The sequence below is a fragment of the Hyposmocoma kahamanoa genome, unplaced genomic scaffold (assembly GCF_003589595.1).
Source record: "Hyposmocoma kahamanoa isolate Upper Pololo Valley unplaced genomic scaffold, ASM358959v1 94, whole genome shotgun sequence".
Taxonomy (NCBI): Eukaryota; Metazoa; Arthropoda; class Insecta; order Lepidoptera; family Cosmopterigidae; genus Hyposmocoma; species Hyposmocoma kahamanoa.
The window spans coordinates 9579272-9596177 of record NW_020654878.1 but is presented as its reverse complement, the minus strand read 5'-3'; the positions used below and the strand labels follow the sequence as shown (position 1 = coordinate 9596177).

The 16906-nt window shown below is 33.1% G+C and overlaps 1 protein-coding gene across 4 annotated transcripts in view; it reads left to right on the top strand.

The window, feature by feature from the left end:
• The first annotated feature begins 3433 nt into the window (after nucleotides 1-3433).
• Nucleotides 3434-16906, top strand: part of LOC113237887 (homeobox protein abdominal-A homolog) — a 53068-nt gene continuing 39595 nt past the window's right edge. The window contains exons 1-2 of one of the 4 annotated variants that reach the window (XM_026474596.1): nucleotides 3434-4159; nucleotides 10405-10437. In XM_026474596.1, coding sequence (XP_026330381.1) covers nucleotides 3559-4159; nucleotides 10405-10437 — 634 coding nt within the window. In that variant the 5' untranslated portion in view covers nucleotides 3434-3558. Of the gene's footprint in view, nucleotides 4160-10389; nucleotides 10450-16906 lie in introns of all 4 variants that reach the window. The other 3 variants (XM_026474595.1, XM_026474594.1, XM_026474593.1) reach the window with 3 other exon arrangements.

Genomic DNA, 16906 nt, shown 5'->3' with positions numbered 1-16906 from the left:
ATTTTTCATGTCTCTATAGGAAACTTATTTGATTTTATTATTAAAACTAATAAGATAAAACATTTCAATAAGACGTTGATTTGAATCTTTTTGTATAAATTGAATTGAATCAGTCATTCTAACAAGAATGAATAATATGAACTATTTGAAGGTTAATCAGATAATCTTTTAAATTATTGAACCAATTAACTTAATTAAATTTATTTAATTATTTTATTTTGCTTCTTGCAATTTCCTGATTTGTCGTTTTCTAAAATGTAGCGTTATATGTCATAAATGACGACGATGAAGAGGGTTCAATTCTAGGTAGGACCAATTTGGGAAATAGCTTATCCAAATTTATTCTGATCTGGTTTTTCTGGGCAATAAGCCGGAGTCAATTTCGGTGCTTTGATACTCTAGAATACGAAGTTCTCTAATTTGAGACCAGATTATTGGATGGGTTTCTGGCTTATTATTATTAAGTTATTAGATGGCAACTTTTCCAATAAATGATAATAAATCTTAAATATACATATCATACGTTGCTCTGATCCCAAAGTAAATCGGAAACAAACAGCTGCGAGACAATATACTCGTAGAAAAAGTAGTCTTTCTAAATTGATCCGGCCGGGGATCGAACCCGCGGCCTTAGATATGGCAACACCATGAAAACTCATTTATTCTTCAGGCAATATGACTCTGGAACGCTCTAACGCTCTACATGGGGATATTCAAAAAGCTCTGAATAAACTAGCTTTCAAGCAATTAGTCCGTGATTTCATATGGGAGTCTCAATCTACATCCCATTAGTCTGACATTGTAATATATAAATATGTATATTAATATATATGTGTATGTATTACATATTATATATTTATGTGTATATAGGTTGCTTATATAAGTATATAGTTAGTCATATAATATTATGTGCTATATTTATATTGTGTTTAAACTATAGGTAGGTACATATATCATAATTATTTATAAACTTCTTCCTATCTGTTTTAATTTACATGTTATGCACCCCTGTTAATTATTTTGAACCCAGCTCTCCGGTTAACTGATAGAGAAAGCCTAATGGCATTTAGTCCGCCATTTGTAGTATTTTGTGTGCAATTAAGTTTAAATAAATGAATAAAATCGGTGTGCAAGCCATTCGACCATGGAGATTGTCAAAGTAATTCATTATTGTTATATACGCATCTTCTCTTACTCCTCGTTTTGACGCTTATTTATTTTAGAACTATACTATACGCACAGAAACACACAAACACACACACACACATATATGCTTTGCCATCTAATTTCTTAAAGTTTTTATTTTTTTTATTATTGAACGTTAAGAATAAGTAGTCGAGGAAATTTGTAAAGGCTCTCAACTGTAAATACTTTGTTTATTATACCTACACACAATGTCATTTGAGCTGTTAATTTCCTCAAATAAAATAAAAAAAATTAAGGAAATAAAATGAAATAAATACTGGTGTTCTATAGTATGTTGCCACTATGACTGCGTAATCCGTAGCCATGTAGAGTTAGTTCTTCCTTCGTACAGGCATTAGGGCTCAAGGGACACACGAGCAAGTGCTTCATGGACTGTGTTAGGGTACTGCAGTCATATCGGGTTAGACAAGCATCCCTGAACCCCTATTTGCACAACTTGTCTTGTCATTTACAAATAACTCTATGAATGTAAGTTTTTCTTAAATTTTCCTTTTTTAATTTAACTTATTTAATGAACTATATATTTCATTATAAAACATATATCGTAACACTATACTGGAAACGATCAATATTCATTATAATAAAAACTTTAATTGTTTTTATTACTTACTCTATGTGTAATTTCTATGGTAAATAGGGATTGGCTACTAAAAAAATCCTATTAAGTAAAACACGATTTTAAGCCATTTTTTGTAAAGCTAAAGCTAATGCTATACGAAATACAACGATAAATATATATAACATAAAAATACATCATAATTTATAAGGCATTTATCTTTATGCTTTCCTACTTATTTTTTTGTAAGGAAATCAATTACAAATCAATAAAAAAGTGGCGTTATCATAAAAAGAACGATCATAACTGCCCATATCATACATTCCATACGTTTACGGCAAAAACATCACAATAACACCATAAAATCTATACTTATGCAATGTTCTAGTGCCACACCGCCGTACCGCCGACCTGATAAAGCTGAAAAGGCAACTTAAGCCTATAAAAACCATGCACTAAACACACGTAACAATCCAAAGTGTAATAAATAAATAAACTTCTCACGCAATAAACAGTTTTATTTTTATAGTCGTAAAGATTGTTATTGCACATGTGCTCAGTGTGGTTACGACCTGTAAGGATGAATGAAATGGGGGAAAGAGATAGCAATGTCTGTGAAAAAGAGATGAATGAACCAGTTCGACCACGTGGCCGGCGTAACACAATTTAGAGCAATTCTTATTTTGAGATTAGTAGGAAGTTATTTTATGACACGTTGTAAAATGTTTAGAATGTTGAGGTGCTCTTTTTCTGTAAACTTTTTACGATAGTGACGATTAACGATTCTCGACCAGAATGGTTATATTGGTTTGATCACTAACTTAAGTTTACAACAACAGCAATTAAATTGAATTAACTTTCTTTAATTGCTTTCTTATTAGCACATTCTCAATGTTTAACCATATTTCATTAAACTCTTGAAATGTATGTTTAAAAAAGTATATTAAACTTAACTATAAAGCCAATAAAATGTACTTAATTAAGACAGTGACTCTAGCTCTACATAATTTTTTTCGTGTTTGAATGTTACAATAAAATTGGTGATAGTTTTTCACTGGCAAAATTTAATACACTACGAAATTAAATATATATCAAAATACAAAACATGTTTGAGGTTTAAAATTTACGTTTATCCTCGAGAAATTGTGAAATCGTCAATGAATTAATTTATATTTTTTGTAAATAAATTAGTTTTCGATATTATTAGCGATTCCGAACTTTCAGGTACCTGTCGTACTTATTTGATGTTCAAATCTTAATTAATTTTATCAATTGAAAATAATATTTATAAACAACTTTAACAAATCGAAATGTTGCAATTCCGTTTAATACCATTCTCTTTGACAGCTAGAAGTGCTGGAATGGTTTGTGATTGGCGGTGAATGTTCTGCACCGGATCACTATTGGCGTAGACGAGGTGGGCGCGGGGGTGCGCGGGGCCCGGCGCCATTACGAACAATGGCCGGCGGAATGGTCGTTAGCAAATAGCTTTTATCCCTTTCTAATATAAGCCACGCAGGTAGGAATTAATGAGACGGAGAGGGTTCCGGCGCGTCGCTCCCTGTAGTGTGTGTGTCTCGCTCACACGCACGTCACTCGTCTCGCCGTCTCGGGCGCGGCGCGCGGCAGCGGTAACGCTCGCCACGGCGGGGAATTCAGAGTCGTAGAGCCTCATACGCGGGTCATAAACGATCCGCGGCCATAGTAGAGGTGCACGCGCGAGAATCGATCCGAATCGCCGGTGATAAACGCATCTCCCGCGAGGCGATCGTCGCGCGCCGCGTCGCCGCCGAGCGATGAGTTCCAAGTTCATCATCGATAGCATGCTCCCGAAATACCATCAGCAGTTCCATCACCAGAATTTGTTCGCGGGTGCTGGAGCGTCGCCTATAGAGGCGTCGCTATCATCATCGCTATCGTCGTCGTTGTCGACGTCGCTGTCGTCCTCGCTGTCTGGCGGGCTAGGTGCGGCGACACTGGGGGCAGGCTCACCGGGCGCCGGTAGTCCACAACGCTCCTCTTCTTCATCGTCGGCGTCTCCGGGGGCGCCGGCGAGGATGTATCCATACGTGTCGCATCACCAGCAGTTCGGGGGGTCAGTGCCATTTTCGGCGGGCGGGGGGCTGTCATCTGACGAAAAAAGCTGCCGCTATCCAGCTGCTGTTGGAGGAGATCCGATGGTGAATTACGCGTTGGGACAACATAATGGAGGCGCAGCGGTGTCGGCGGCATCGGCAAGCATGGCGGCTGCAGCACAGTTCTACCACCAGGCGGCGGCGGCTTCTGCAGCCTCAGCAGCATCGGCAGCATCCGTGGACGCCATGGGAGCAGCTTGCTCACAGCCATCAGCCCAACCGCTGCCAGATATCCCGCGTTATCCGTGGATGTCCATCACTGGTAAATATTTACCTCCATGATTGCATGCTACGTGTGCTGCCGTTGATGTCTTTTTCTAGAACAATACAGTTCTCATTTTATTTCGTTGCCATATTTGTTGATTTAGCACAAACGTTTTTATTATTTTCTCTTGTTAACCAATTAGATCAATCAGTTTCGTAAGTTGCTTGTTTAATTTCAGTTTGGTAGAATTTTATATGTTTTTCAGTAATTTTTTGTACAGTAGATATTTTAGGTACTTTAAAATATTCTTAGCAATTGTCTACTCCTATTATTTCACACGACCAATTACACAAAAGTCATTAACATAATTTAAATGTAAAATTTATACAAATCGTATTGTTTCCAATTGGAATACCTACTCATCAGTATCTACCCTCATTTATAGACAATTAAAATCTTACTAATGATCAGATGTCACTACTGGAACAATAAAATATTTCAACTATAATCATTTAAAGGCAATGAAATGGGCAATTATTATTTTTATTGGCACATAATTATAATAAGTACCAATTATATTACATAAAACACAATATTAATGTCGTATCGTCGCTTAACGTCTTTATAAATTTAAAATAACTAGAAAGGATTAGGAGACCCAACAGATTAACTTTAACTGATGCATTAAAAGATATTTCTTATATATGCTAAAATATCAATAAAACACTATTTCAACGTAACATAAACGTTTAAATACAACTAAGTAATAACAAAATATCATTCGAAGATGATCGCAGGAAAATTAGAAAAAGTGTTTCAAAGGCAAACAAAAGAGAAACCGCATTCGTTTTTCAAGAGGCACGTGGTAAAGATTATTTAAAAAAAAATTGTATTTAAATATCCGACATTCCCATAGTAAAAAGGCCGTAAAAGAAGGATCGGGGTTCTAAACGCAACACTGTAAATACGAGCTGCCGTGCCGCCGACGGCACACACTTCGGCGGGGATTGTCCCGTAGAGCAGTCAAAACATGAGAGAGTGGTAAAAGTACTCTACTTTGTAATCTTGTTTATTTTTAAAAAAATATGTGCATTTTGCTACATACCTATATGCTAATTATAATTTATTTAACGTTTATTTTATTTGAAAGATAGAAATACACCATAAGAATTATACAGGAAAATACTGACATTTTAACGCATCACGTGACCGCTATGAAAGTAAATTTATATAAAACAAAATATTCTTATACACTGTTGGTATGACAGGATCCCACTCACTATTACCTGTATACAATTCGGACATAAATTATCACTATCGATAAATGATATTTGCTTTAAAACTCATTTATCAAAAACGAAATAAATTATACAATCATTAAATCCTAAATAACTTATGTAGGCCTAAATCTAAGTCCAATTTATGACCCATATCGTTTTTATAGACCTCATGTGAGGTCCACTTAGTACCCAAAAATGGTTAGCCATTAGCGTACTAAACTGCCTGTATATTTTGCATACAATGCCACAATTATTTTTATTCGCGCTTTTATTGCTCGGAAGTGTATTTCGTCATACTTTACATTTGTTTTTCGTAGGTTGGGGGACAATTTTAATAAATATGCAATAACGGATATTTGAGAAAGGCAACATCAAGGAGGTGCACTTGTGTATATGAAATAATATCACCTTTTCCCTTTATATACATAGTTCACAGAATTTATTAAATGCCCATTGTATAAAAATAACACGGGTAACATATTATATAAATTTTCATAATATATACCTGGTATATATATTTATAATAGTGTACGATTTTTATATACTTCTTTTGTAAGATAATTATTAAATTTTGTGATATTGATTTGAAAAATTGCAATATATATAATCTGTAATTGTTATTTATTGCAATTTTTTTTCTTCTAATTTGTATAGTTTATTCTTCAGTTTTTTCATGAAAATAAAATCAATTACTCAAAAAAGTCTTAATTAATTACAAAAAATCTAATATAAAGTGTCAACATTTTTGGATTATCTTTTAAAAAATAATCTATGTAAATTAAAATGTAATAAAAACAAAACTAAGCATTCATTTTATCACAATTTTAAAGCAAAAAATGTCATTTTTTGCCAGCCAAAACATATCTTAAACGTCAATAACAATAATAATATACAATATATTTAATTTCTTAACCGCTAAGAAACGATATTTCGAGGAATATAATGTTAGTATCCAACATTACTTATGAACTATAATTTTAGAAGTAGACACACCACTGTTTTAATTATTGAAAAGGTACAAATATATTATGTATAATTTACAATACTCTGTTATAAATTTCTTGGGAAGGTCGAATCCTTAATGAATGTCACATTGGAAACTCTGGCCATGTAAATTACATAAATTCCATACTCTATTACTTCCTTTAAATAATTACGTTTCTTAATTTACTTCTTCATTATTGTCATCAATTGGGTATTTAAATTAGATGCGACGAGTGTATTTCAATAATTGTATATACGAAACGCTTATATAAATAAATTTTATCGTACATATGCAATTCTTATCACTTAATTAAATTTTAATTATTACTGTTTTACATCGTTATAGGTATTTAAACGTTACCTATTTCACTTATCATAATTACAAACTAAAACCAAGTGTGTGGCGCTACATAAGTCACAATAACATACACGATACCGAGTACGTAAATACAACTACAAAAATATATACTCAGTTCGAATGGTTGTTCGTAAAATGGACGTTCGAACACGAGTAGTGTTATATTGAATGTCTATTTACCAGTACCCCAAATTAGTAGTAGACGAATGGTTTGTTTGTAAAAATAACTTCAGCCTCATTAAATAAACGCGTGAATCAAAAAGAATCTTTCGTCTAGAATCGGAGCGACCTTCCTGGCACATGTTGCCATCAATAAACTCGACATGTCAAACTACCATAATCAAAGCCGCTGTAGCGACGTAAGAATCTCGTAGCTCAGCGAAATTATATAAAATGGCCTATAATCGACTTGTTTTTGTGAAGTAACGACTATTTTCGTGATTTGTTGCTAACGTAGCGTTATAAAAATGTCCCGGGCTGTAGAGGCAAAAATTCGTCTCAGATGGGACGAAAATACACCAGTTGGTGGCGGCGCTTGCATCGCACGCGCTCACAGACTTAAAATGGCGGAGTTGACATACGCAGACAGTTATAAGTCCTAACGCGCAACGTTTTGACAGTGTAGCTGAATATTACGTGCAAACTACTACTTCAAAAGTTGAATTGAATGAAAATTGAATGACGTATGAATCAATTTATATTTTTAGATATCACGTAGTATTTGATGAGCGCACTACGCGCTTAGATTAAAAATGGATATGGCGTCTTCGTTATAAACTAAAAATAATTTTAGATTTTTTTACAATGTAATGCGTGTAATTTATTTAAAAAGTACCTAATAAGGTTTTTACACACATAAAATTTGAAAAGGCATGTGCTTTTTTCAGTCTACCCTGCAGTTATTGTAACTTACCTATTATGAAATATACTTATAAAAGTTTCTTTTTTTGTGGAAAATATCATAAAAATTAAGTAAGATTCTGTAAATTTGCCAATTCAGTACATACTTACACGTGATTTTCATTATTATTTTCTAACCTAATCTAACGCTAAACAGGTGTAATCGTCACACACCTGAAAACTACTGCGTCGCTAGCGCGCATGCGCCAAACAAACATGGCCGGCGTTTTCGACCAATCGGATCGCATTGTTTGAAAACGAAACTTACAAGGCAGCTTTTATCCTTTTAATGGACATACGGAAACTTTGGTTAGTTAATTAGTGCTTCTAATTTGTGGCCTTCTAAACATTCCAATAACATGGTCGTTTAAAGAATTGCTTCGTCAATTATAGACTTTAGAATCTAAATTTATTATTAAAGTTTTTGTCAATGTATTATATAGTAATCAGGAAACAAGAAAAACTTCTTAGTCTTTTGCACCTGAATAAATCACATAACATAACATAGCACCTATACACCATATTTACGACTTAAAAAACATTGTTGCAACACTTCCAAAAACTGTTAAAAAAACCACTATGGGAGTCATTATCTTTCTCTTGAAATACGAGTGAGATACTGGTACGTATTTGTAACCTTTTTGGGTGACGCCCAAACCTTCGTCTTTTTCTCATATAATATCAAAAGTGTGTTTGTTATCTGCCGGAATGATATATGTGCTAAAGAATACCGATTTATCGCGTTCGGTTCAAATAATCGAATTCTTATTCGATTAGGCACTTTTCGAGTAATTAATGATTTCACGAAGAACCAGTATGTATTTCCGATTGGTGCAACTGGTGCAACTCATCAAATGCTAATGTTTGTTAGGAACCGCGAGCACCTGAATTTTTTTCTTAATTGGACATAAAATTTACATGCAAGACATTAAATAAGGTGATGTTGATAATGATAAAACCAGTAAAAAACGTTGTTGAAATACCAAATTAAGTTCATTTCCTCCGCAAAACGTCTGGTAATTGAGTAAACAATACGTCAGTTCACACCTTTAAATTGCCAAAAATTTAAAGAATTTTTGATTAATGATTACTTCTTTTTAAATCTAGTGCCCGTAAATGGTTTTAATTGGGGCGGTCCTAAGTGTTGAAAACATAGTGTTAACATTTTAATTTTAGATTAGTCAAGAGTAACTAGGCCACTCCTTTTGTAGATTGTCTCTTGTAGATTTATATTCCCTCTACAAAGTAAAAGAAAATTTTAAACACATAAATAATAACGCACACACTCAACATAGCCCCGCCTAGGGAAACCCTGTGTCGCGGGTGCCATGGACACACACATAGACAACCACAAATTACACCCCAACTCACGAGAATAATAAATGTAGGGCATACAAATATTTCTCCCGGCCCGGGAATCGAAACTGGGACCTGGCATGGTAACCGTTCGGCCACGGAGGCAGTTATACATGTTTCGGATGTCTAATGTTCATTTAATATGTGTGAGATTTATTCCACTTACTAAATATTTTAATAAGTAAACCTTTATTAAATCTAAACATACTAAAATTACCGTATACCTGTTTAAAAAATATTGACAATTTATTTCATACTTCAGGCGGAATACAGTGTGATAACTTAAAATAATCTTATAAAACTGTTCCAATGAAATAAGACCACATCGAATCGATTTGTAAAAACTACCACTACGAAAAAAACATAAAAAACAAACAAATGAATATTCATTATAGTTGTTTTCCCTATAAAAGATATTAAAATCACATAATAGAATTTTAATTGAAACAGCTCTTCTATGGCTATACTAACAGATTTTTTTTAAGGAAAAAACTGATTCAATTGCCCATTGTCTAATAGTAATGGGTTGTATCTTGGCATGTTGGATAACTGTGGAAACAGCGGCATGCATTCACTTTCCTACACTTACTTTGTCTGCAAATAAAAATACAATGTACACTGTTTGTAATAAATTTAAATAAACATTGCCTTTTTCCCTAGACTACAATGTTCTCTTAGGTTACTTGACTATTGACTTTATAGTATTTAACTGTTTCATTTTTTGTTTTTCTATTATTGCAGCCATGTTCGGTACGTTCACTATAATAATAATATTAATAATACTTGTTGTTGCTATAGAATGAAAATGCAATTTATAATTATTTTACTTTTTCAGTTTATCTATGCGCCATTCTTAATTATATGTTTTTCTTTTAATTTTCTGTAACTTTACACATTATCTTTTTTCACTTTCTTAAATATCCACTGACAGCATGTAACTTTTAACGCACCTAAAAAAAATCAAAAATATATGTAGTATATGTAGGTACTTCTATCACCGGTTGTTTGTGTACCTATTTAAATATAAATATACACTGAAAAAAATAATTAACCAAGTAATGTATTGATTAGTTAATTAATTAATTAATTACTTTATTTTTTATTTCAATTTCAAATTTTATTTCAAGGTCCCAAAATCATTTTGAACTACATCTTATATATTTCAATTTAGTTCTTTTTTTTCAGTGTATATTGTTCCCACTGTTTTTTTTTTTAATTTCTTGTTAGTGTAGTTTGTTAATAGCTCTAGTTCGGTAATTAGTTGGCTCTTTTTAGAATGTACAAGGCTTTTTTGACGTTTTCTACCTTTTTATTAAGTAATTCGTAGAAATTTGTATTTAGTAGTATACCTATTGAATTTGTACAATAAACCTGCCGAAACAAAGAACTTTCAATACGATTGATAATAGATTTTCCATTTCCAGATTGGATGAGCCCCTTCGACCGCGTGGTCTGCGGTGAGTTCAATGGTATTTATCGTTTCAAATTTATTTTTCTTTTAGTTTTAAGTCTTTAGGTTAAGAGCTGGTAGCTCACGTGTGACGACAATCTTTTATCAGTATGTTGTGACATCACTGTACTGAATGAAAAATGTTTTACTGAGAGTCTAGTAAGTTTTGTAAATTATCTTTGAAAAAGAATAGAATAATGTACATAATTATGTGCCAGAAAATCATACTAATTTTCTGGTTTTAATTTTGTATAATAGGTATTAGTATCAGAAAACAAAATTAACTACTATCTACACAGAACACTTAAACCAGAGCAAATTTAAAAAAAATCTTAGGTTTTTGCTATTTCTGAACATTGGAAATGAAACTACTTTTTTGGATTACAATCGCATACATTTGTTTTTTCTAACAAAGAAAGTTTCAGCTGTGTGCAGTTCCCATGGTCACGGCTGACTGAGATGGTAAAGTTATCACTAATTTATTGCTAATAATAATTAAGGCCACCTTATTTTGGACTACAGTTATAAAGCGATAGTAAAAGGAGCTTCAAAATATTTATCAGCTTGAAGAATTTTGAAATACATACCTAAACAAACTTACAAACTTTAATAAATAATTCTTGAGTTATTTGAGAATGATTAATTTCTATAATGCATGATGGGCACAAGTTACAGTTACTCCTGGCCTAATTAATATTACCACTTTATTTATTGTTTTAAGATAAAAAAGTATATAGGTGCATAAATATTGTGAAGCACAGTTAAACCCTACTTGGGTTTTCTCGATGCCAATTGTATTTAATGAAGGAATTTGAAAAGGATTAAAATGTATAATACTTAATAAAAATATATTAAAATATTTACTTCTAAATTATTAAATGAGTTTTCATTAATTACAATTATTTAATACCCTATTTTTAATTTACCAAAGAATATGCCGATTTTCGCTATAGGTATATGATTTGCAAGTATTTTATTTTCACATGATGAACGTTTTTAATAAATTGAGTATTATAATTACAAGGACATTAGAAATAAAATAAAGATATTAATGAGTAAAGTACTAAGTACATTTTTCATAAGAGGAGGTACTGGACCTCAAGTTGGTGGTACGGGGAATCATCTTTCCTGTTGAAATACAGCTAATGTTTAGCACCGTCACGTAAATAAGTCTGCAGTCTGCGAACATATCATGGACAATCTACTCATTCAATTAAGTTTGACAAACCCCAGGTCCTTGGAAAAGAAGTCCGTTTTCTGCATAGTGTATGTGAGAGGTCATTCGGACAGATGCCAGAGAAAGATTTTAATTTCAACAGAAAATATGGTTCCTCCGCACTACCACTACACTCTACCACTACTTGGGTTTCAGTATTTCCCCTGATGAAAAATCTCAAGCAGACAGGTTACTGTAGTACTATTAACATATATGTTTTATTTTATTCCTAATTTTCTTTTAATTAATACCTTTACTTAGAAAAAAAAGTTGTTTGGAAAGTTCTAAGTAAACAAAAAACAAGGTAATTAAAATATGTAATATTTTTGTAACTGTAGTTCAAAACAGGGTGGTTCACATTAATATGAGACATAATTATTTAATCATTTTACCCGCTTGGTATTATAAAAAAAAACCATCTCAGTCAGCCGTGGCTGTGGGATCTGCAATGAGTCAGAAACGTATGTTTGTTTGAAAAAAAAATATACGCGATTACCACGCGAAAAATAGTTTCGAAATATATTTCCAGTTTAGAAAATTTTGTTTCCCAAATTTATTTTACCGGGAACCGAACCCGGGACTTTCTTATCTAGCGCATATAGTTACGCTAACTTTAGGGTGGCCGAGGTGGTCAAATGGACAGTACTTCAAATTTTATTATTATTTTATAATCCTTACTTTAACAAGGGTACCTGGATATTTTTCAGGTACTGTACATAATCGTCCACGCACGTGGGCTAAGCTCAATAAATTCCTTCCGTACAATTAATTTGCAATTATTAATTTGATACGGCTTTATCAAATTCCTGTTATGAGATAACTTTGTTTCCTCTACCAAGACAAATACAATTATCGATTTAGCAGCGATTATGTTTTGTCTGTTCATGTGTTTTTATAATTAGCCTGATAGTTTGCGATCGACTGTATTTAATGTATTGGAAACAAAGTGTATATACTTTAATATTTACATGTGTTGCTACTCTATGAATAGTTTCATAATTTGTTATTACATCAAATTACATAAAAAGCATTTCTTTTAAGCGATTATCCATCAATTGTTATTCATATTGATCTTAAATATCTATATTTGAATATATTCACAGAGTAAAAACTCTTCTAAAGTTAGCTGTTTATTATGATATAGAACAGGATCTATTAAAAAGTATTGTGTTAATATGGCAGTTTTAAAAAAGATGCGTGGAAATTTTGAAATTATTTACAATTATACTTGGTACTTGGTATAACGGGCTGGTGTCCGCAACTTGACGTCCAAGCCCTATTTTGAGTGTGGATGATAAATGTAATCGAGTTCTTAGGTTTTCGCATCGTTACATATAGGAAATGGAACAATTTTTTTCGAATCTTAATCGTGTGTATTTGTTTTTTCAAACAAACCAACGTTTTGGGCCCTTGGCAAGTCCAATGTCAGCAAATGAGACAGCTGTGACCTGTGAAGCGCCCGAAACGTTGGTTAGTTAGAAAATAATATATATATGCGATATGGAACAGAAAAAATAGTTTCATTACCTATGATTAAAAGTTTTAGGATTTTAATGGCTCTCAAAAAACGTGCTACACTAAATATTTATATTTTTATGGTAACTTTTTTGCAATTGTCTTGCGTGCAAATTGTAAGCAAAAGAAACAAACACTTCAATGGCTTTTGTGCGATTTTCGCAAAAAGTGACGGAAGGGGTTTATAAAAGGATCTGTAAAGAAGACAACTTTCTCCAAGAACAAAAGATGATCTGTGGGTCAGTGTCCCAGAAGCAAACATTGAGGTAAAATATTTGCAAGAACCAAGGACCAAAATTTTTAACACATTTTTCATAAAACTATCTTAAAATTTCATCTCGATTGTTATTTTGGACGTTTTTAATTACTTATTAACATAATATAATTATTTTACATTGTTCATGTTAATATCCTACTGCGTAAATCTTTATAGAATTTAATCGTCATTTCAGTTCATATAAATTTTGCTCTATCAGACACGTGGGAGAAATTTTAATCTTTATTCTCATCATATTTTACACTACAAACTGGAAATTTCGCTCTACTCGTACATGAGTTTCACTAAACACAATCCTTTCTCAATAACAGGTATTCCTCAAAAACTTGTTGAATAGATTTTAAGTTTCTAGCCCCCGACTTTCACCACCTTTTTATTATTCGCAAAAACATTAAACAAAGGTCCACGGCAATTTGGGTTGCGCAAATTCTCTTTTTTGTTCATAATAGCGTTCCTTTGTGCCTGCAACATGTTTACAAATAAGGTATAAGTCATAGGGTTTTAAATCAAGTGTCGAAAGCTTACGCTCGCTTAGAACGATGTCCATTGTTTTGTTCAAGCGATCGCCAATTGCTTTATTACCCTTTGCGGCCTTTATATTTTGCCTCGAAAGCCGATATCGCCGAAACATAGTCAAAACATCATATTGTTGTCATAGTATTTTATAAGGGAAGTTTTGGTTTGCGTTTAAGAAACCTCATGTGATTAAATGTTGTGCTATAAGTTTACATTAATTTTTTCGCAATTCAACTAAATGTTGAAGAAATTTAGACTTTTTTATGATATCAAATGACGGGATGAACAAGTCGCGCGGCTGGTGGTAAGCGGCACGTCTATCCATAGCAGTTGCACTTAACTTTAAATCGTATTTAAATCTGAGCGACATTGCCACTGCGCCTGTGGTCCTGAGACATAAGTTGAAAATTCCACGTGCCTGTATTTTCACCAGCACCCGAAACGCTGTAGTTGTCACGTTGCCGCTTGGCGGTAGAAATAGGTAATGTTGGAGTACTTCCCTGGATGCACTCTTTCACTAGGAACTCTACAGCTACTAAATACCTTAATTGTAGTTAGTAGAACACTTGCATACCACGATTATGATCGGAGCCAGCATTGCTGAATTTATTTGAATGATATATTTCAATTTATTTAGTATTATTGTGACACGTGTTGGTCGGACGTTCATAAAATTTTTTGTCTATGCTTGTTATCTCCAACCCGCATTTGTCCAGCGTGGTGGACTAAAGTCTAAAGTCTCTCTCTTAGAGGAACCACGTGCTATAGTGGAGCATAAGTTTGATGATTATAAATACTTCAAATATTGAGGTATAAGTCAGTGTTTATATTACACATTCTCATACCTATTGTAAACGAAAAAAAAATGAGAAAGAGTATCTACTATTCAACCGCTCAAGTACCTAATGGCAGTAAACACTATAATAAAACTCTATTCGACAATAATATTTACAGTAAATATACCCTGCGCACGAGCAGCCGATGCAGTTTGAAGTGGTTTAAAAAGTTGTCAAGCTCACAGAATTATTTACACGATACTTTAATGCAAACATTGGACAGAATATTGCCTCGTTACAACCTTTATCGTCAATATATTACCCAAACAGTGATCTCACGCCAAACAAAACATATTATAACACTTTCGGACTTATAAAACGCATTTTATGGCGCTATAACAATTTATACCTAATCACTGTCAATCGTAACTCTATCGGTATAAACTGATTGACGCTAGTGTAAAAAAAGTTTGTCCGCGAACAATAAATGTTGAGAATTGACCATAAAGTGGCGACCTTGTGTAATAAAAATTTAACGAGCTCTGCTTTACCTACACACAGAGTGAGACTGTCTAAACGTGACTGTCATAGAAACAGCTGGCTCACCATCTGTGCATTGCCGGCTTTTTAAAGCATTAAAAAGTAAATATTTATAGAAGTTTAGTATTTATAGGAGATATGCTCGACGGGATTCTCTAGTTCAACAATCAGTCTAGTGTTTCAGGTGGCTCAGTGAAAAATATAGATATTTTTTTTCGTAATATAAAATATGCTGCTGGTCATTAATGACCGCAAGCTTATTGTATTGTGTCCCAAAAGAGAAACAAAGATTTACTGTGTGGCTTATCTTTCAGTTGATATTCAACTAAGCCGTTGTTTTATAACACTTTAGTAAGCAAATGTACTAAACGAATGTAGTATTCTGGATTTATTCCAAAGAAACACTTACTCAACTAGACGCATGCGTATCTCAGTTACGTTTAAAATGAAATCTCTATGCCATATTATTTTGCAATAGGCAGTACTGTCCTACTCGCTCTACAGTCTTAAAAGGTCAGGTGTAGTTCCCCTATGCTTCCAGTTTGAGGGAGCGAGTGAGATATATATTTCCATCTCTTTCCCTCGTGTGACTCTTCTATGTGTCGTCTTGTCCTGTCTATTAGCCACAAGGAATTCAAAGTACTCCTACAGTTTGGTAACTCAAGGCTTTGTTTATTCTGTACACTACATAATTAACAGTATTTTTGTACACTCAAAACTATGACTCTATGTTCCCGTCCCTTTGGAAGTATGTTTGCTTATAGAATTTATATACAACTGTATAAGTAACTACTTATCCAGGCACTTGTTTCATAATTGTATATTCAACAGGACACCAAGCTACATACACATTGGATTTATAACAGTTCTTATCAAAAGAATCGTAGAGTTCAATTTAAATGTTGTATGTAAGGCTCAACGTGCTGTTAACTTTGTCCAAGGAGCCTCATGAGTAAACAAATCATGAACCAATGCTTGTGCAAATTGTTTATTAATAAGGGCTTTACATAGAGGCAATAGCTTCTTAAACTTTTCCACATATGCCTTGCGTTATATACGGAAATTCATATATGGAGTCGGTTATCCAGAAAATCAGTGAATTGTATTAAAATGAAAACCTTGTGGTCTTACGCGTATGATGTTTATCATTCAGATTGATTACTTCCTTAAAGAAATTAACATCCGTCGAAAGTACATACCTACGTTGCTTCCCTTTCGTTGAATTTATAAGTGGTTTTATTTATTATAAAGATGTACAACTGCTTTTAGAAACTGGAAATTTGATAGAGAAAAATATTTTTCTTACTATTCGGATTCTTGATATATTGACAATTTCATACGTGGCTTTAATTTACTGCTAGTTAGCCGACTTCAAAAAAGGAGAAGGTTCTTAATTAGACTGCATTTTTTTGTATATATGTTACAAGATCTACTCATTTGTGACTGTTTTTGATGATTCTTTTTTGTTGGAAAGTGGGTAGTACCTCAGTATTGATCCCATTTAAATTTGAAGAAAATATTCCACCTCTAAGAGTGGCAAACTAGAGAATTAATTCGGATACGTACACTTTCCGGTAACCGATTTTAATAAAACTTGGCAAATAGTAGGTAGGTATACATCTATTTGCCACAAACT